The sequence below is a fragment of the Desmodus rotundus genome, chromosome 9 (assembly GCF_022682495.2).
Source record: "Desmodus rotundus isolate HL8 chromosome 9, HLdesRot8A.1, whole genome shotgun sequence".
NCBI lineage: Eukaryota > Metazoa > Chordata > Mammalia > Chiroptera > Phyllostomidae > Desmodus > Desmodus rotundus.
In genome coordinates this window covers 54,466,737-54,486,665 of record NC_071395.1, presented here as the reverse complement: position 1 = coordinate 54,486,665, position 19,929 = coordinate 54,466,737, and the positions used below count along the sequence as shown (strand labels likewise).

General features: G+C 47.7%; 1 protein-coding gene across 1 annotated transcript in view; it reads right to left on the bottom strand.

Moving 5' to 3' along the window:
• Positions 1 to 19,929, bottom strand: part of DOCK5 (dedicator of cytokinesis 5) — a 158,854-nt gene that overhangs the window by 16,645 nt on the left and 122,280 nt on the right. The window contains exons 35-42 of the mRNA XM_045195714.3: positions 17,886 to 18,045; positions 17,100 to 17,140; positions 16,377 to 16,467; positions 13,724 to 13,843; positions 10,673 to 10,762; positions 7,869 to 7,973; positions 2,697 to 2,838; positions 390 to 471 (exon numbers count right to left, since the gene is read on the bottom strand). Of these exons, the coding sequence (XP_045051649.2) occupies positions 390 to 471; positions 2,697 to 2,838; positions 7,869 to 7,973; positions 10,673 to 10,762; positions 13,724 to 13,843; positions 16,377 to 16,467; positions 17,100 to 17,140; positions 17,886 to 18,045 (831 nt within the window). The remainder of the gene's footprint in view (positions 1 to 389; positions 472 to 2,696; positions 2,839 to 7,868; positions 7,974 to 10,672; positions 10,763 to 13,723; positions 13,844 to 16,376; positions 16,468 to 17,099; positions 17,141 to 17,885; positions 18,046 to 19,929) is intronic.

Here is a 19,929-nt window from a genome sequence, read left to right as displayed (position 1 = left end):
TGGGAGCTGAGCAGACACGAGGCTGGAGCCCCCATGAGTGGGATTAGTGCCCTTATGAAACAGAGCCCGGATAGCTCCCTCGCCCCTCCCACTGTGAGGGCACACGGAGAGGGCGGTCCTCTACGACCAGGAAGCGGGCCCTCCGAGGACACCACCTGTGCTGGCACCTTGACCTTGGACTTTCCCGCTCCCAGCACTGTAAGAACTCAATTTCTGTTGTTTACCAAGCACCCAGCCTGTGCCATCTGTTACCACAGCCTGAAAGGACTCAGATGACAGGAGCACTTCCAAACGACAATGAATTAAGGCTTTGATTTTGATGGGCTTCTAGATAAAGGGTGTGGGAGAGACAGGGGTTTTAAAAAAAATAAACAAGAGAACACACTTACTTTAAGATCTGCTCCGGAACCGGTTTATCCTTGTAGCTGCGCGGCAGGTTCATCACAGGCTTAACAGTGAAACACTGCATGTCTGAGGGGCCCGTTAAGGAAGGACAGGGGACTGGCGTGAGGCTGTCACAGGCCGAAAGCCCACCTGTGCCTCCTGCTTCACGGACAAAAAAGGCACCTGCCCCTTCATTCCCCTCTGCCAAGTGCCAGGAGTGCAATGAGAAGGGGACCCCCTCCCGCATTCCCCAAATGCCTTGGTAAATCATCGTCCTAGGATATTTTTTGGTCAGTCACACACCAAAGGACCTTCCCAGAGGAAAACAGATGTAAATCAAATATACCCAAAAATGTGATTAGAAACTGCCTTAAATCATTTCTTTTGGACAAGCATTCCTCGGAAGTAGTCAGACTCTGGAGTCTGGGCAATAGAAAGTTCTTGTATCTCTGGACACCATTTGTTTACAGAGGGCCCCAGCTGGGCACCGCACGAGGTGTTCTGAAACGCGGCCTCCAGTGAACACAATGACCGCCAGGTCATTCCTCTCCTTTTACCAGCGAAGAATGGGAGGACCTGAGGAAACCCACATTGTACAGCTGGGAAGTGAAGTCAGGCTCCACACACGGTTCAGCCCAAGCCCCCTCTGACTAAGTGACCCCATCTCAGCGATGACTGCTTTTGTCCTCCACAGAGCAGACATACTGTGTCAATGCCTCCAGCATTTAAACTGCACTTTCAAGCACCTGCACCTAGGACTACCAGTATTTCTCCAAGAGAAGGGTGCAGCCTACCTGCGCCAGAGCCGCCTGGAGACTAACTCAGAATGCAGAGTTAGGGTTCACAGCCGCTGAATTAGGATCTCTCTGTGTTGCTGCTTCTTTAGAATAAAGTCTGAGAACCACTGGGCTATCCCATGTGCTATTCGTTTATAAAACATTTTCACCTAAGTTACCTTCTTTTTATTTTGATCCTTGCACAAGCTCCATAAGGTACTTGGGGAAAACAGCCTTGCCCTATCACCCTGCAGAAGAGAAAACCAAGGCCTGGCTAGCTCAAACAATGTGGGCAAGGCCGAACGGCTCTGCAACATCACTGAAGGCCACGCCCTGGGACTCCTGTTTCTAAAGCCACTTCTTTTTTTTTTTTTAAAGGTCTTATTTATTTATTTTTAGAGAGAAGGAAGGGAGGGAGAAAGAGAGGGGGAGAAACATCAATGTGTGGTTGCCTGTCATGCACCCCCTACTCGGGACCTGGCCCACAACCCAGGCATGTGTCCTGACTGGAAATCGAACCAGCGACCCCTCAGTTCACAGGCTGGCGCTCAATCCACTAAGCCACACCAGCCAGGGCTAAAGCCACTTCTTGAAGACTTCTTTCATTGCCACACCAAGGAGGCACCTCTGTTGTCTTCTGACCCTCCGTTACCCAAGGATTTATCCTGGGAGACCTTTCATTTTCAAGCATCTACTAAATGTTAACAGGTCACACTACCCCTCCCTTAAAGGGGGGGGTCTGTCTAGTGATCTATTATTATTGCCCATCCCTCTATAAATGTTTACCAACCTATGTCTATAATAATAGCTAATGCATGCTGAAATTGTATTACATATCAAACACTGTTCCTAGTACTTACATGTATTTATACACTCAGTCTTTGTAAAAACTCCAAGAGGAAGGATGATACTCATCCCCACTTTCCAGGTGAGGAAACTGAGGCACAGAGAAGTTAAGCAACTCACCCAAAGTGACATGGTGACAGGCTGGGCTCGAACGTGGTGTTTTGCCCAAGAGCCCGTTTCCTCATTTACTAAGCCGTGCTGGCTCTACCTTCTCTACCGCCCTTAGATTCTGGGCAGTTTTGTAACATCTTATTTTGGCAGAAAGCCCATGAGCAAGTTTTAAAAGTAACTCTGTGACGGAGCCGTTACTGTTTTTTTTGATAATGCATGTAATTGATATTTCAGTAAGTCATGGTATGTTACAAAAAAAGAGCTACACATCTCTATCCAGAATTCAGAATTCGGAACAGGAAGTCTGCGTTCTCATCAAGCTTCCCATGTGGCTCTAAAGTACAGCCTTTCACATCACGATTCGCTGGTCCTCTCTCTCCTTTAATTATTTCACAGCCACAAGAGGAGGATATGAGGGTCCCAGAGCTTTTATACAGATTAGGACAACAAGTCTGAATGGTGAAACAGGGCACAGGAGTGTAACATGTCTGCGCTCAGAGACGGGATTGGCCCGCGGGCTGGGCTGGGCTGTAGCAGGGGACGGAGCCTCCAGGCCAGGTATCCCTGGGGCAAGGATACACTGCTTTGGGGAGCACTTGATTTCCTCTCCCGGGGGCGTGGTGCTGGTCATCTTCTCGGCATTGGGGAACTGGGTCAGCAACCTCAGGCTGAAGTCTTCTCGCCTCTCATACTCCTTCCCCCGGTAGATGAAGATTTTGTTCTGTAGGTCAGAGACAGCAAGAAGAATAATTAAATATGGAGAAAGAGGGGACAATATGGAGAGCCTGGGACGGAGGAAGCCACTGTACACCCAGCCGAAGATCAACCTCCAAGCAGGTTCTCACGGAACACCTAAGTGCCTCACAGCAACCATCGTATCTGACCAGGCTCTGGGCTTTTCTGGGGAGTTACGGCATAGGCGGAGCTTCTCGTAATGTAGCCCCACAACCATGGCCCATGCCGTTTACACGGAGCCACCAAAAACGAGGAACTTGGGCTCTACTGCAGGTCCAAGGCGTGGCCAGGACGCTGTGTAGTTCAGCAGGTATTTTTCACAGACATTCCCAGTGAAGGAGGTGCCCTGGTTTATGCTCAGCAAGCGCCTTATCTCATCCTGACCCGGAGCAGTCTGTGGACCAGACGTCGGAGTGGCACTGCCGTCAGGAGCGTGGAAGTACAAAGACCGTCAAGACAATGTGCCTTTTGACACAGCGGCGCAAGAGCAGCGGAGAGAACAGGTCACAGCTGTTGCTAGGCAATCCTGAAAGCCACCGTGGATGGCGACACCCCAGTCCCACAGAAAACTGCACAAAGACAGTAGTCTCTCCATTGCCAACGGCAGTTTTTCCTCTTTAGTAACATTCATAAAACTGGGTTTTTAAAACGAGAAGTTTCCCGGGACCCAGACATAGGCGTAATCCACCTCCTTGTTGTTGCTGCCCTCGAAAGTTCAAGTGCAGCCACATGCTGAAGGCCTCTACTCATCTGACCTTCACTTAGACGGGGACTCAGTCCTGCCTGGCAGCCCCTGGGGACGATGCATTTTGTAACTGAAACTTGGGTGTCTATCACTCCATAAAATGTTTTTAAAACTCTCTCACCCACTCACCTAAGAAATGTGCGCTGAGCAAACCATAAACGTGCTAGGCATGAGGGAGAAAATGGTGACCCTGTTCTCACAAGGCTCACCCTCCGGGGGAGAGAAATACAAAATCAACAACAAATAAGTAAGCGTGATCATTTTAGATAATATAAACAATGCAAAGGCAATACACTTTCTAGGCCAAACACCAAAGGCAGTAAAACTTGCCAGAACTTTTGGAATAGATGTAAGATTTACGTGACTGATTCATGCATTATAAAATTCCCTCGTTCAGGCAAAGCCGTGTGGGCAAGGGGTCAGGACACAATAAAACACAGACTGTATGATGTGGACAACAGCTGAGAGAGAAATGAGACCAGCACATGGTCAGCACAAACCAGCTCAGCATGAAGGACAGGGCTGCAAGGAAGACATGGGGCTTGTCTGGGCCTAGATGGTCAGGCAGGGTAAGGAGAGGGAACACAGAGGAGAAGACAAGCAGGTCTGGCAAGCGACAAGAGGAATAAAGCCCAAGGGCAGGAAGTATGGAGTTCAGGGAGAAGACCAAGCTTGGACGAGCCAGAACGTGGACGGCTGTGGACGGCCTTGAACGGCAGGCAGAAATCCTGAAGCCCAGGGAGATCCCTGGAGGCTCTGGAAGGAGGGAGCGATGCGATGAAGGAAGCGGCGGAGACCACCGAACGAGAGACGGTGGGGAGCACATCCAAAGTGCAGGAACCTGAGACAGGCTGAGCGGGAGCAGAAGAGGCCGCAGGACCGGGGTGGGCTCCGAGGACCGGGATGGGCTGCAGAGCAGGGGTGGGTGGACGAGGACTAGGGTGACCGGCCCTGGGGCAGGAGGAGCAGAGGGGCCATTTCCAGGAGAAGAGGAGGCCTGGTTGCGTGGGGGAGAAGAGACTATAACTTACACAGTCTAAGCTTGGGGAAGCTGTCCTAACTCGAAAGGGCACTTAGGTTACATCATTCATAAGGGTTTTCCATTTTTCCATGAACTTTGACAACACAGAACACCTACAAACTAAAGTTTATGAAGCACCCCTACACGCTATTTATCTAATTCTCCAAATAGCCCTGTGATGTGGACATTTCTCTGCCTTACAGTTCAGAAAACCAAGACTCGGTGGTTTTGTGATTTTGCCAAAACTGCACAGCCACCCCGCACAGGAGGCAGACCTCCACTTTTCAGCCGCAGCTCTCTACCCCGTTTCCCCCGAGCCACAGCTATCTCCCGGTTCACAGCCTCATTTCATGCGACACGACAGCTGCCTAGGAAGCATGGCCGGCCTGAACTTACCATGACTTCAGCACCCACTTGATAGCAGACTTAAGACCAGAACCTACAGCAAGGCCCCACCCCAACCCTCTACACTGCTACTCTGTTCTCTCCCCACCGCTGTCTCCTCCCCAGCTGGTTTTAGCTACATGAAAATGACCCACCAAATTCGGTCTCCAGCCTAGAACTCTCCCTGAAGTTCCACATCCACATATCAAATTGCGACTCCTATCTTTTGGATGTTCTGTATCTATCTCACATTATGTTATGTCTAAAACCAAACTTTTACAAAAAAACTTAAAGATCTCAAAGGCCTTTTGCAACCCGGCACCCACAGCTCCCTGACCCCATTCTCTCCTTGCTCTCTTGTTCACGTTTCTCTAGCCTCGTGGCTTTTGCACTTGCTCTCTTGCACCCTTGCTCGTCAGCTGATAGCTCCCCGGCTTATTCACTCACCTGCTGCAGGATTTTGCTCAGATGTCATTTTCCCACTGAAATCGTGCCCACCCACCCACTCAGTTTAACACTGCAGCTCCGACCCCGTCTCCTGCCTCTCTGCTCACCTTGCCGGACTTATTTTCCCCACGATACCTGTTGAACATCACTCTTGCTCCACTGCATGGTACTTTGTTTTGCACATAGTAGGTGCTTAATAAGTTTTTACTGAAAGAATGAGTGGATCATATAAAGAAAAAGATGTAAACAACATGGGCATAGTTCTCTTCAATCAAATTTCAATGTGAAAAATTAAATTGTGGGAAGGCTAAATTAGGAATTGATTCCTCTTCTTTAAATCCTCTTGCTTGTCAATGGTTGAGTGCCTGTGCTGTATGAGACACTGTTCTAGACCACCTGACAGTCAACAGTTTACTTACCTTTTTTTTGTCTCCCCAAGTTAGAATGTAAGCCCCATAATTTCAAGGATTTTGGATTTTTTTTGTATGTGGATTCTGCCCCTACGCCTATGTTACAGCAAGGCACACTGTGCAAGTTGAAAAAATGTTCACTCGATGAATGGACTAATTTTTGTCCGGACTCTGTCCTTCTAGTGTTCCTGTATCAGTGGGTAGCTCCACGCCCCTCCCATTATGCAGGCTAGAACTAGGAACTCTTCTGGGCATCCCTCTTCCTCACCTACCCATCCCATCAATTACCAAACACCGTTATTTCATCTCCAGTATCCTAATCTTTCCAGTTCCCTCTAAAGCCACCTCCCTGGGCTGACCTGTCATCTCCTCTTTACATCCACAATAGTCTCTAATATGTCACGGACACACCCCTCCCACACATTCCCCATACCAAAACCAGATGACCTCCCTGACACAAAACATCTGCGGGGGCTCCCCACTGCTCTCAAGAGGCTGACAAAACACCCCTGCATGCCCATCCCGCACTCCCCGCCTCATCCGCCCTGCTCAAGCAGCTCCCTCTGTCCCCAAAGCACCAACTGCTTTCTCCTACCTCCTTTACCTCCTTCAGGCCCAGCTCACCCTTCAAAATGCCGCCAAACCTGACAGTCCCTGAGAGGTTTTCCTAACTTAAAAAAAAATTCAGGTATAATTCACATGTAGTAAAATCTACCCTTTTCAGTATAAAATTCTGTGAGTTTTGACAAACCATGACCACCATCAAGATATTGAACAGTTTTATCACCACCAAAAATGTCCCCGTGCTTCTTTGTGGCTCACTGACCCCCCCATCCCAACGGTCAGATGACCAGTGATCTGTTTTCCATCGCCACGGTGAGTGTCGGCTTGGCCAGAATGTCATGTCAATAAAATCACAGGAGTTCGACTTTGAGTCTAACTCCTACTTAGCTTAATGCATCTGAGATTCATAGCCAGGGCTGTGCGTGTCAGCAGTTCACTCTCTGTGCTACCGAGTGTTACTCCATCGTGTGGCCGTACCACGTTAGCATTTGTTTACGCCTCCCCAGCCAGGGGGCATCAGGGTTCCACCCAGTCTTCGGAGATGATGAATACCAGTATTGTAAGCCATCGCATACAATTTTTATATGGGCGTAGGTTTTTACTGCACTTGGGTGATTACTCTCTGGATACTTGTCCTGGTCAGTTTCAATCTGACATTCGTTTGTGTGATTATTTAATTAATATCACCCATTAGGCCGTAAAATCCTAAGACAGCAGGGACCACACTGAACTATACTCAGCACTGTATCTCTAATGCTTAGTGTGTGCCTGGCACACAGTAGGCACTCAGTAAATAATTACTGAATTAATGAATGAATAAACTACCTTCTTGTTAGGCACTGTAAGGAATGTAAAGTACTTCCCCACTTACTCATTTTTTTAATTAGGGGAAGGAGCATGGATAATGTATGCTTAAACATTGCTAAGCGCTGAAAGCAGCTTCTCTTTTGTGGGATAAAAAGAGAGAGTTTTGTTTGTTTTTTAGATTGTAACGTCAGCATCACATTATAGAAAATTTTGAGAAGGAAGGAAAACATGGTCCTTCTCACTACGACAACAAGGCTGTTACAATTTGCCAAACTTCTGCAGTCTTATCCTTGGGATATTTGCTTTCAACCTCAATCAGACTGGAAATAAAATAAACCACCAAATACATCAATTTACACTTTTTCCCTAGCCTGACCTGCAGCAGCAGATGGGTCTGTTTTTCCTCTTTTCATTCCACCTGGGAAAAGTCATTTTACCAAAGAGCTGCCAGAATCCCAGAGGCGGCTGGGTGTGGGGTGAAGAGGCGGCCGCTCAGGAAGCTTCTTCGCTGCCCGACCTCCCACAGTGAGAACATGGGCTCCAGCTGGGAGCACGCCAGGCCCATCTGGAAAAGCAATGAAGAGCCCCCCTCAGGCCCCCGGCTGAATGGCCCGGGAGACCACCCGCAGGTCTCTCACCCGCAGGAAAGAAGGAAAGCCCAGTCCATAGTATCCAACAGCGAAGTATTCAGGCTGAGGCCTCATGGCCTTTATGATGTTCTCATAAAACGAGGCTCTTTTTTTCTAGAAAACAAAACAAGACATTCCACAGGGAGGTTACAGGGGCATGGTTGGGGGGGAAAGAGAGATCTATTTGCTGCTGTTGTTTCCCATGTAACACAGGGAAATGAAAGGCCTTTGGGAAACGTCCTGTGTTGGACAGGAGGGCCGGGGAGCCCTGCAGTTGTCTGGAAGATGCACACATGTGCATTCTGCTATGACCCGAGGCAGTGCCCAGTTTTCACGTTTCCTGAAGGGGCTCAGCAGCCCTGATGGGTTAAAAAGCACTTTCGGAGATTAATGAAGGGTGGCTACAATTCAGTGGAGATACAGGAGAAAAGACAATAAGGAACTTTCCAGTGCGTGTAGGTAGTTTGCATTAAAGGCCCTGGTTCAGCTTCACATGTCCAGGAGGGAAGGTAATGTGCTGTTGTCCAGTATTGTCTTTAGTCTTCCCCTGGGGAGAGGTCTCCCTGCCCGGGCTCCAGAGACAGCCTTTAAGACAGCGCATTAGGTAGCCAGACCCAGGGGTTCTGGGGGATGTCTCTCAGCCCCTCCCACCACGGCTATATTATTACAGCAAGGCACCCCCACCGGTCTGCAGGGGTACGTTCCAAGACCCCCAGTGGATGCCTGAAGCTGCAGACAGTACTGAACTGTGTATATACTATGCTTTATCCTACACATACATTCCTGTGGTGAAGTTTAACTTATAACTTAGACATAGTAAGAGATTAACAACAATAACTACTGACAAAATAGAACAATTATAACCATCTACTGTAATAAAAGTTATGTGAACGTGGGATCTATGTCTCCCTCTCTAAAAGTATCTTATACTGCCTGTATCGTCCTTTCACGTAAAGTTTGCACTTTACAGCTTCTCTTGGGTGTATCCGAATTGCCTGGGCCACCCCCTTGCATTTGGGCAGCGTTCTTAAGAAAATGCCAGTTACCGGAACACAAGCACTGCGACACCTCGAGAGCTGATCTCCTAACTCAGACAGATGGCTACTAAGTGACTAAGGGGCAAGGAGCATCCACAGCAGGGAGACGCCGGGCAAAGGGATGTCCCAGGCGGGATGCAGCAGGATGATGCGAGATTTCCTCACGGTGTTCAGCATGGCGTGCAATTTAAGATGTAGAGGTCATTCTTCCTGAAATTCTCCATTTAACGTTTCAGACTGCATTTGACCGCAGGTAACTGAAACCACGGAAAGCGAAGTTGCAGGTAAGCGGGACGACAGCACTCCAGCCCGGTGAAGGTCTCCATCCGTGCTGTCTTAGGCAGGAACATGCTACATTGCTAACATGGCTCCATTTAGTTTACGAAATTAAGGAGCGATTTCTTGCGTAATGGCAGGGGCTGGTGTAAGACCCTGGCAAACATCTTTCAAAGTGCTGTTGCCTATCACCTCCTCACATAAATTATTGCATGACAGTGGGTGGCCTGACCTGTTGTGACCCCTCTACCAAAAAGTATCAAATTAGTATTTTGCTGGCAGCATGGGGCATCTGGAAAACAACTTTTGTTTTCCTTTGTCGTTTTAAAATAGCTGACCTATGCCAGGCGCAGCACATGGGTTCGGTGGACTGTCAAAGTATTGGGTTGGCCAAAACGTCCGCTCAGCCTTTTCCTTAAAATGAAAGACAAATTTCTAATTTTCACTAATAACTTCATTGATTTGGATATTTTAAGTACGTCGGCTATCTCCCATGTGGTATAACAATGATTGTTCTCAATTCACGTCTCAATTTGATCGCTATCAACTTCAACTGGTCTTCCTGACAGTGGAGCATCATCCAATGAGAAATCTCCGGCACAAAACTTCGCAAGCCACTTTCCACACGTTCCATCAGTCACAGCACCTTCTCCATATGCTGCACAAATCTTTTTTTTTGCATTTCTGTTGTTTTTACCTTTCTTGAAATAATAAAGTATAATATGCCAAAAATGTTGCATATTTTCCTCCATCTTCTCTATTAAAATGGCCACACAAAAATTTACCAGTTTTGATTAACTTTTTAAAAAATGAACACTGATATGATAGCTGTCACAATATAATCTAACACAACTGTTTTGAATGAAGTTAAAGGAAACTAGAGCCATCTTACAGAAAAAAACAAACGAACTTTTTGGCCAACCCAGTACAGTACTTCAGTGACATCGGGGAGACGGGGCGAGGCGAAATTTGGGAACAAGTTCTGGCAGAAGCATTTTACTACTTAACCAAAATGTGCACAATGGCACCTCGAAGAAATAAAACAAGGCTCCAAGATGAGCAGTGCAGCCACTCAGCAGAACCCAGGGGCGTGGACCACAGCACAGCAATTCTGACAAACCGAAGGTGTCAGAAAACGTCTGCAACACGGGTGGTGCTCCCTGAAGGCAAAGTGCCTGTGCGGGAAGAGCGGGGGGGGGGGCACACGGGGGTCCACAGAGGGACAGAAGGCACAGGGACGGGAGCGAGGGCTGTGGACCAGGCCCTGACCTCCTTCAGGACAATCTGGGAAGTAACGATAACAGCTTTTGGACCTCATCTCTTTTCATTTTTATTTCAATCCAGGTTTACTTTTCCACTGTAAAGAACATCATCTATCCCGACTTTCTGAAGCACAGAGACATATTCTTGTGAATACTCGCTTTAGGACCCCGGGTTGGGGGTGGGAGGCTCGGCACATGCTGACCCCGACCCACTTGGCACATGCTGAGCCCAACTCACCAGGAGATTGCCAAGGCCCTCGTAGTCAAACACTTTGCTCTCGTAAGTCTCAGCCAACTCTTTGCTCAGCTTGATGGCCTTCTCCCACATCTTCAGAAAGAGAAAAGTGGAGAACAAAGCCGTCATTCATCTAGCTGTAAAAGCCACTTGAAAGTCACTGGCAGTGAGTAATGAGTCAGGAGGTCGCGTTTCTGCAGATATTCCCGACATGCCTCATTTCCCGGATTAACTAAATCTTTCTGTTGACATCATAAAGCTACTCTATCTTGTCTGCTTTGCTGGGCCCAGGTCTCTTGTGTAATTCTGTTTGCAAACCATGAAGAACAAACACCATGTGTCCCCAAACAAAGCAATACTGAGCTTACAGGGCAAAGCACTAAAGACCAATGGAAGCGGAAGGAGGCCTGTTCTGGAGCCTCGGCCTTGCGAGCGTGAAAGCCCTGTTAGAGGGGAAAGTTGGTGTGGCTCTACTTGTGTGTGTGTGTCCAGTTAGGCTGCCTGGGAGGAGGGGAAAACGGAAGAAAGGCTAACCATTCTGTTGTGTGGAACCTGGGAAACTGCACCAAGTACTAGCCAGCGATCTTTGGAGCACTGATTTCTATTTCTAACTAAGCTGTCTACTTAGTCAAAGAGTTTTAGGGAATGCCTGGGGCGTGCATGACCGCGTAAGGTGCAGCCTAATGCATACCTGGTGTCTGAGGCCAGCATCTCAGATTGATCCCTGTGTTCGTTTTGGCATTTCACAACATGTCTCTAAAGTGGACACTATTAGTAACGTCCTACTTCATTCTTGTCAACCAGGCACTACATTCCATTGTTTCTGGCTACTGAAGAAATGTGTGTGCGGTTCACACACATTTAAAAATAAAATCTTTAAAAATCATCGTTTGTCAAATGTGCCCTCTGAAATTTCAAGGTCTTGGTCACTGACAAAGCTCTGAAACATGCTACATGGAAATTATTCCACATCAGCTGGAGCAGAATTCTCTCCATGTTTCACCAAATGCCAAGTTACATAGGGGACAGGGGGACAGCCTCGCACAGCAGTTCTCAAAGCACGGTCCCTGGTCCCGGAGAGTCCCCAGGCACTTTCAGGGGACCGAGAGGTCAAATTATCTTCTTAATAATACTAACGTTATTTGCCTCTTCAACCCTCATTCTCTCGTGAGTGTGCAGTGCCGCTTCCCAGAGGCCCCAGGGCACCCGACCTCACAACAGAACGCACGCAGAGGCAGATGGGGGAGAGAGCTGTGAGAATGTCCAATGCCGCTCATATCACTAACATTTTGGGATATAGAGTAATTTTTTTCAAAAATATGTATGATTTATCTTAACGGTAATAGGTTTACTATCATTGTGAAAATAAGTAAATATTTTAAAATTGTGTTAAGTTTCTAAGAGGATAGGCAGCCATAGATACAACCCATGAGAACAAGGTTCTTTGGATCCTCGGTGAATTTGTACAGAGTAACGGGTGCAGTGACCAAAATGTTTGAATAAATCTATTTGCTCTCCAAGCCTTAAGTTCTTCATCTGTAAAAAGGAGATAAAATCTACCTCGTAGGGTTTCAGGGTGAATGAAATTAAGAAAGAATTGGGAAATCACCCAAAACAGTCACTAGCACCAAACAGATGGTAGCCATTTTATCACAACGATTATTTGGCTAATTTACTTATTTGTTTAACAACAGGTCCCCCGATGAAGAAAGGAAGGCTGGCTGGGTGCGGAGGCCCGCGACAGCCCTACAGGCCTCTGCAACTCCGCAAACCTGGCATCTGTTCTGTTTGGACAGCAGATGCATTGTTTGTCTTTCTCACCAACTCCTTCCACATATTTTCTTCATTAAAAAATTTTAAATGTAAAAGCCTTCCAGGTGGACATGCTTTCTCCATTTGACCACAGACTCCACAACTTCCTGGCCCAGTTCCATGTTTATTTGACCGTGCCCCTGTGCACACCTGAGCTGCGAGTTACTCTCGGCCATCGTGGGCCCGGAGTGATCTGGGTATGGGGCGAACACCAGGGGTTAGCAACCATCTCCAGGGAGCGTGCTGAAAGGGGCGGGACCAGCTGCCGGCCCTCAGCCTCATTTAAGAGGGAGAATTATGATTATGGAGAGTGGAGGCTGTCCATTACATTCGCCATTGGGTTAAGTGTCCTCAAAATAACTGATCTTAGTGCCTTTCTTACCTTTTTTATCTATTCATTTTCTCTCCCATTAAAAATGCCAGGGTTCAAAGGTATACATGGGGACAATAAAGAGTAAGCCACGAGTCATTACTGTATAATGGAGAATTTGTCTGGTTTTTGTCCAGAGTCCTGGGAGGAAGCCGCTAAGCCCTCAGAGTTTCCCCAGTGACAGGAGCGTCTGGGTTATTCATGGTGGACCCTTCATCCACACCTGAGTTTATGCTTCTGAGGGGGCTCACAGGGCTCCTGGCAAGAAACACCGCCCGCCCGTGTGGTCAGAGGGTGGAGCCTGGAGCTCCGTGACATTAGCCAGATCTAAAGGGAGGAGGGGGCTGGAGACTGAGTTCACCCACATGGCCAAAAATTCAGGTAGTCAAGCCTACGTAATAAAACCTGAATAAAAACTCTGTACAGGGGCTCAGGCTCAGGTGAGCGCCCTGCCCGCACGCACATCAGCTCCTCTGGAGGGCCAGGTGCTCTGAATCTGCAGAGAGAGCACACAGGGGCCTACACTTGGGGCCCTCCGAGCCCCAGCCCTAGGCACCTCTTTGTTCAGCTGGCCCTGACCTGTGTCCTTTAGGGTAAGACGGTACCCTAAGCATAGTTGTTCTAGCACATTCTCAGACCTGAGGGGGCCATAGGGCTCTCCCCCAAATGTGTAGTCGACTAGTCAGAAATGTGGGTGGCTTGGGGACTCCAGAACTTGTGTCTGGCATTGGCTGTCCAGGCCGTCTGGTGGGGGTCTGTGTCCTTCACCCCTGGGCCTGTGCTACCTCTGGCTGGCCAGTGTCAGAGTGCACTGCAGGACTGTTTTCATTGTCCTCTGTCCCCTCATACACAGCAGACGACCCAACACTCACTTTGCCTTTGTCAAAGTAGGATATGATTTCCTGATACAGCTTCTCTTTCAGCTCTTGCTGGGTATAAACATAGTAACTGTCCCTCTGGAGCAGATGGGGTGCACAGGGTTTGTCAGACCACTGAAAAGCAAGCGAAAGAGATTAATGCACCCATCAGTTAATTCGATTAATTAATTAAAGGGGATTAACACACATTTAGTTTAAAAAGGTCGTAGAAATACTGGCACATATATGTGACTCATCCATGTTGCCTTTTAGATTATTTATTATACATAAAAAATGCACATACAGACAGACACACTACGTGCCAGCTTCAAAACCAGTGGCACGCTGAGTGGACCACAAGCAAGGCGGCCCGGGGAAGCCAGGAGCGAGGCGGGTCCACAGCCAGCATGACAGCTGCTGCATTGAAGGCGCGAGCCACACAGATCAGAGAAAGAGATCAGAAGTAAGAGCATGGAGAGGGGGGGCACAGCTCTCGCTACGTACAAACAGTGATTGTATTCTTCACAATCGATGCTTGTACAACAGGTGCCAACTGAGAAACTACCACAAACAGAGAATTAAGTCCATTAGTGGGATAAAAAAAATGACCTATTTAGAAATCATTTAAAGAGAGGTTTCACATAAATAAATAACCATGCTGAAATGACAGAAGTAATGAGTTTAAAAAGAATAAATCTAAAATGATAAGACAGCCAGGCTCAACAATGTGAACATACATAATGCCACTGAACTATACACTTAAAAATGGATAGGATGGCTAATTTTATGTTTTGCATATTTTACCATAATTAGGAAAAAAGATGTCTAGGCATCAATACAACAAGGACCACGTGAGACCTCTATTCGGAAAACCTGAACACACCCCCGCAGGGCACGAACACAGACTTGAACAAACAGAAAGCCACACCATGCTTTGGGATTAGAAAATGCCATTTCACAAATACGAAAATTCTCCCCAAACTGAAAATTTTAACTTATGAATCCAAAGTCCATAAGGAAAATAAAAAGAAATAGGTAGAAAACTGAGAAAGAAGAGCAATGAAGATGAAGATAGTTTTATTAACTATCAGGTAATAAAACATACCCTAAAGAATTAATAATTAAGAGTGTGGTACTGGGTATGAATAGACAGAGACCCACGTAAAAGTACAGACATCAAAAAGGATTTCATACGTGACAAAGAAGGGGTCTCATACCTATGAGGAAAACATGGACCATATTCTACACCCCTACTGAGCAGCTGTCTGGGGAAAAAGGCTGTGTATCCACACGGCCTACCTTTCTTGCCAGGATAGGAGAATTTAATTTTCGGAGTAGCACAAACAAAAGGACCCACGGCTACCAACACCAGGGTTTCTTTGTGGTCAGCCCACAGTCAATGAGCCGCCCTCCCTAACCAATGCACAGGAAGGTTTCTCGTGCCTCAAGTTGAACACGAATTGGGAATGGCTGCCTTGGGGAAGTGGTGAGGCAGGGGACTCCTTTGTTTAACTACAAAGCTTAGGACAATGTGCATGTATTGTTCTAGTACAAAATAAAAATGAAATTATATAGGAAACAAATTGCTGCGGGCAGGAATGGAGGCAGGAGATATAAAATGAGGATCATGCTGGCAGCGATGGAGGTCTGAAAAAACATGGATGGAAAAGACAGAAAAACAGGATGTGGAAGGGAGATCTGCACTCCTGTGTTCACGCAGCATTACTCTCAGCGGTCGAGACATGGAAGCCACCTGAGTGTCTGCTGATGGAGGACGCTGCACACGTACAATGGAATGACTCAGCCAAGAGTCCGAAGCAAACCCTACCCTCTGACACCGCACAGACGTACCTGGAGGGCATTATGCCAAGTGGAGCAAGTCAGACAGGGAAAGACAAGAGCTGTACAGTAACAAATCTAGAAATGCCAAGTTCCTGACGGCAGAGAGTAGAATGGTAGTTACCAGGGGCTGGGGGATGGCAGGGAGGGGGGGTGGGGTGCACACCAAGGAGATTAAGTTAAAGGTTATAGACTTAATAGCATGTAGATAAGTCAGTCCCAAAGATCTAACACACAGTATAGTGATTATAGGCAGCGATAACTGTCTTATAAACTTCAAAGTTTCTAAGAGACTAGTTTTAATCCCACAACAAAAAGAAATGATAATTAAGTGACATCATAGAGGTGTTAGCTACGGTGTAATTATATTGCAATAGACAAGTGTACCAAAACACGTGCACACCGGAAATGTACAGTGTCATGTGTCAATTACATCACAACTTCTAAAAAGTGCAGAGCTTAAGGGCACGTTTCGGACAGAGGGGCGTGATTCTTGCTGGTGGAACATGTGGGGGTGTTTCCTCAACTACAGTGTCAATTACTAGGGGCCTGTATGTTGTAGTCTGCTTCCTAAGGATTTTAAAGTCTATGGAACCACTTCTTTATGCATCATCCAGTGAAAACTGGAATTTTCCTGACCTTGATCTGAAAATTAGCTGTGTTCACTTAGAAAGTGTAACAGCATTCTTGGATGCAAGGCTTTCCCTGGAATAAAGATCATTCCCATCACAATCCCAAAGCGCAGAGGACTTGGCCCCATAGCACTGGACAGCTGACCAGCTGTGTTCTGCCCTCTGCCAGGTGGGAGCCAGCAGCCAGCCCGACTCACCTGCAGAAGCTCTGCGTGCAGGAGCAGCGTGCAGGCAGCTTCTGTGTAGTTCTCGCAGTCTCGGTGCAAATCCCGCAGCTTGTACAGGTACCTGGTAAGAGTGGGAGGAAGGGGGGCTTTGCTAGGTGTACCCACCCAGCACTCAGCTATTCCACGAGCAAGCTGCAACCTGCCTTCCCATCTCTTCTCCCCTCTACTCCTCCCTTCCTTCTTTATTCCTTTAACCATTGGTGCTGCCTCCCGCCATTGCGTCTTCCCTACTCTGTCTACTCCTTATTTTTTGAAGGCGCTGGTGTCTGTTTATGTTTATGCCACGGACCCCTTTGGGGAGCTTTGTAAGAGCTATGGAATCTTTCCCCAAGAAAACCTATAGAATATATGTCCACGTGCGTCCCATATTCAGGGCTCCTTGGATTCCAGGCTAATATTCCTTGACACAAGGCAGATTTTGTGCTTCTTCTGGGCAGACTTTGCTGACGGCCCTGGCCAGCACCCTGGATTCTTCCTTGGAATCCAACACCATCCTCCCTGGGTGCTGCCTTGTGCTATACCGACTGTGTCTCTGTTTAGACAGGTCACCCTTTCGGGGGACAGGGAGGTCACACACTCGCTGCTGTCTCTCAAAGCAGCAAGCACGGGGCAGGGGCTTAGTATGTGCGGATGGGAAAAATAAGTAGTAAAGCCGTGACGTAAACAGCAAGTGCAATGCTCCCTTCGGCTTACCTTATGTATATGTCCTCTCTCTTCTTTTCCTTATAGAAATTCTATAAAAAGTCCAAAACACCCATATCAATTAAGAGCTACTGACTAGTTTGCCATAAAAAATGGCCGAACAGCTACTTTTGCTTTTCAACAGTGTTCCCTGTCCACAGAGTTGATTGTTTTCCTTTACCAGATATCCCCCACAAGAACAGGATGCAACAGTTTATAAGGAGAAGTTGAAGCATTTTCTAGGCCCACGCCTCTGAGCAACTTGTGGGGAGCCTTCTAAGGGAACAGGCAGCTGGCTTTGATGCAAGCCTCCTGACACTCTGCTTTCTCGGGGAAACAGGGGTGGTAGGTGGTCGGGTTAGTTGGCAGAGGCAGGGCAACCCACAGCCCCAGGGCCTGTGGTCCCAGACACGGAAGTCTAGGGAAAGGCAAGGCCGCAGCAATTTCCCATCCCAAGATTTCAGGTCCTGACACTCTGCTCACGGTGCAGGGTTTCTCATGCAGGTTCGTCCGCGACCAGTAATCCCAGCAATGAAGGACCACACATACACAAGGCTGAGGGACAGGCCCAGGATGGCCTTCGGAAAGACAGGTAAAAGCCCATGTTGCATTTTCCATCCCTGTTTCCACATTTATCTTCAGGGACTGTGGTGCTGGCATCTTAAGACTCGGTAGGACAGACTCCATGAAGTGGCCCCAGGAGCCTTCGTGCCTGTGAGGTCTGCTTGGCGCTGACCATGGTGGGTGCGGGGCGGCCAGACTGCCTGCCCTCCCACCATGCCAGGGCCGGGCACCTACCAGCACATTCACAGTGCAGCTCATGCGGTTCTCCTTGCTCTCATCGTGCATGATGATGGTTCTGTAGTCCAGGAGATTCTCCAAGAGGCTGCTGACCAGGAGTGCGAAGACTTCCCCGGAGCCGGAGAGGTACTTATGCTTCCGGCAGTGTTCCAGGAGCCTGAGGGGAGGAGGTGGAGACAAAGGCAGGATCTGACACTGTTCTAGCACCATTTGCAAGCGCTGCCCAGATCCCAGCAGCAGGTGGCGCCAGAAGAGGAGACACACCCTTCACTCATCACAGGCACTCAAGCTCCACCCTTTCTTCACAGCTTGTGTAGCTCAAGCCACGGAGAACCCCGGCCTGCAGTGCCCTTCTTTGAATGTCTCTCTGTATTTCTTTCTTGTTGGTTTTTGTTTTCTTGTCAAAAACACAAAAATGGGAACCATTGCCCAAAAGGTTTGAGTATGTTTTCTGGTCACTCAGGTTGAAAGAGACCGCCCTTCTGGGGCCCCCTGTGAGCACTCTGGAGAGGCCTGCGGGAGAATGCGGACCCTGCACACAATCAGACCTGCGGCTCTTCACACACAGGTGTCATTTTAAGAGAAAAAACGAAGAGTTGTGAGACTGAGGCTAAACTTTTTTGCTCTAAATCTTCTTTTTGGGCCCCAAAGAGCAACGCTTCTATAGGAGCATCTTACATTAGAGAATTAGAAGAAAACTTGGGGAACAAGAGAAAAAGAAGAGGAAGAAATGTGTTCAAAGAATTAGTCCACACTCCAGGATTATTCTCAGGCTCTGGAGGTTTGCATGGTCATATTTTTCTGAACTAGGGACCCAGGAAGAATAGAGAAAACAAAGTAAGATATTTATGTGAAAAATCAGCTATCAGACTGAAAAATGAGTAGTTTATCATTTGTAAGTATTTTGGATGTGTCTGTAATTTCTCCATTTAACCCCCGTATGAGATTAGAATTGCAAAAGTGACAAGCTGGGAGGTTTGAAGCATGTTTGAACAGGCAGGTCTAGTGGAAACAGGATAAAAAGATCCACAAGTGGTCTTATCAGCCAGTAGAAACAACACAAGGAGGACTTCCAGTTCTTTAAAACACAGGTGAGTCATCATCTCATTTCTGAGTACCCAGTGTGATGGTTCCTTTAAAAAAAATCTTAAAAGCAAAACAAAGTTGGGAGCCTGGTCCTCAAGCACCATCTCTGCACACACTCCCGGAAACAGGTGAGTAATGAGATGATGCAAGCACACCCCAACAAGTGGGTCTGTGTCATGAAAGTTCAGAGAACACAAGACATGGGGAGTCTAGAGCAGTTCTGCCCCAGAGGGGAGGACATGGGGGTGACAACAATCACAGCACCCGGCACGAACGCCAGAGCAGCCAGCGCTTGCTCAGCATCGAATCTGCAACAGGCACTAGGAAAATGCACGATCTCAATTCGGCCTTACCACAATACCAAAATACAGATCCTAGTATTGTAGATGGAAAAAAAAAGAGGTGTCAAATGGGTTACATCACTAGTCCAAAGTCAAATGCCTACAACGTGGAGAAAACAGGATTTGAAGCTCAATCTCTGTCACTTCAATGTGCAACTGTTTTTAACCCTCTTTTGATACTGTAATTCCCTGTATGCAAACGAGAGGTAAGAGAGCTGCAGGGTAATGAGTGGGGGTGTGGGTGGGGTGGGTGGGGAGCAGGGGTGCTAATGTGAGCACAGGGAGGGAGTGAATGTTGGACTGGAGGAGGGGCAGGCAGCATATATCACCAGTGTTCTTGGAGGTCCTTTAAGGGCACAGGGTATATTCAAATGTAAAGTGGTCCATGAAGTGTGTACTGCCCTTACTCTTGAAATCATTGCTTTGAAGCCATAATCAGAGGTGTTACCACTTTTCATGAAGTTCATCAATTCAAACACTGGGCACAATGCTTTGTACCTCTGTCTCCCTCCGTTCATCTGCTCTGTGCTCGATGGCCAGGCTGGCCAGGAAAACAGGATATTTGACTCACATCAGATGACCCAGTATCAGCAGTGGATGGTAAACCCCACCGA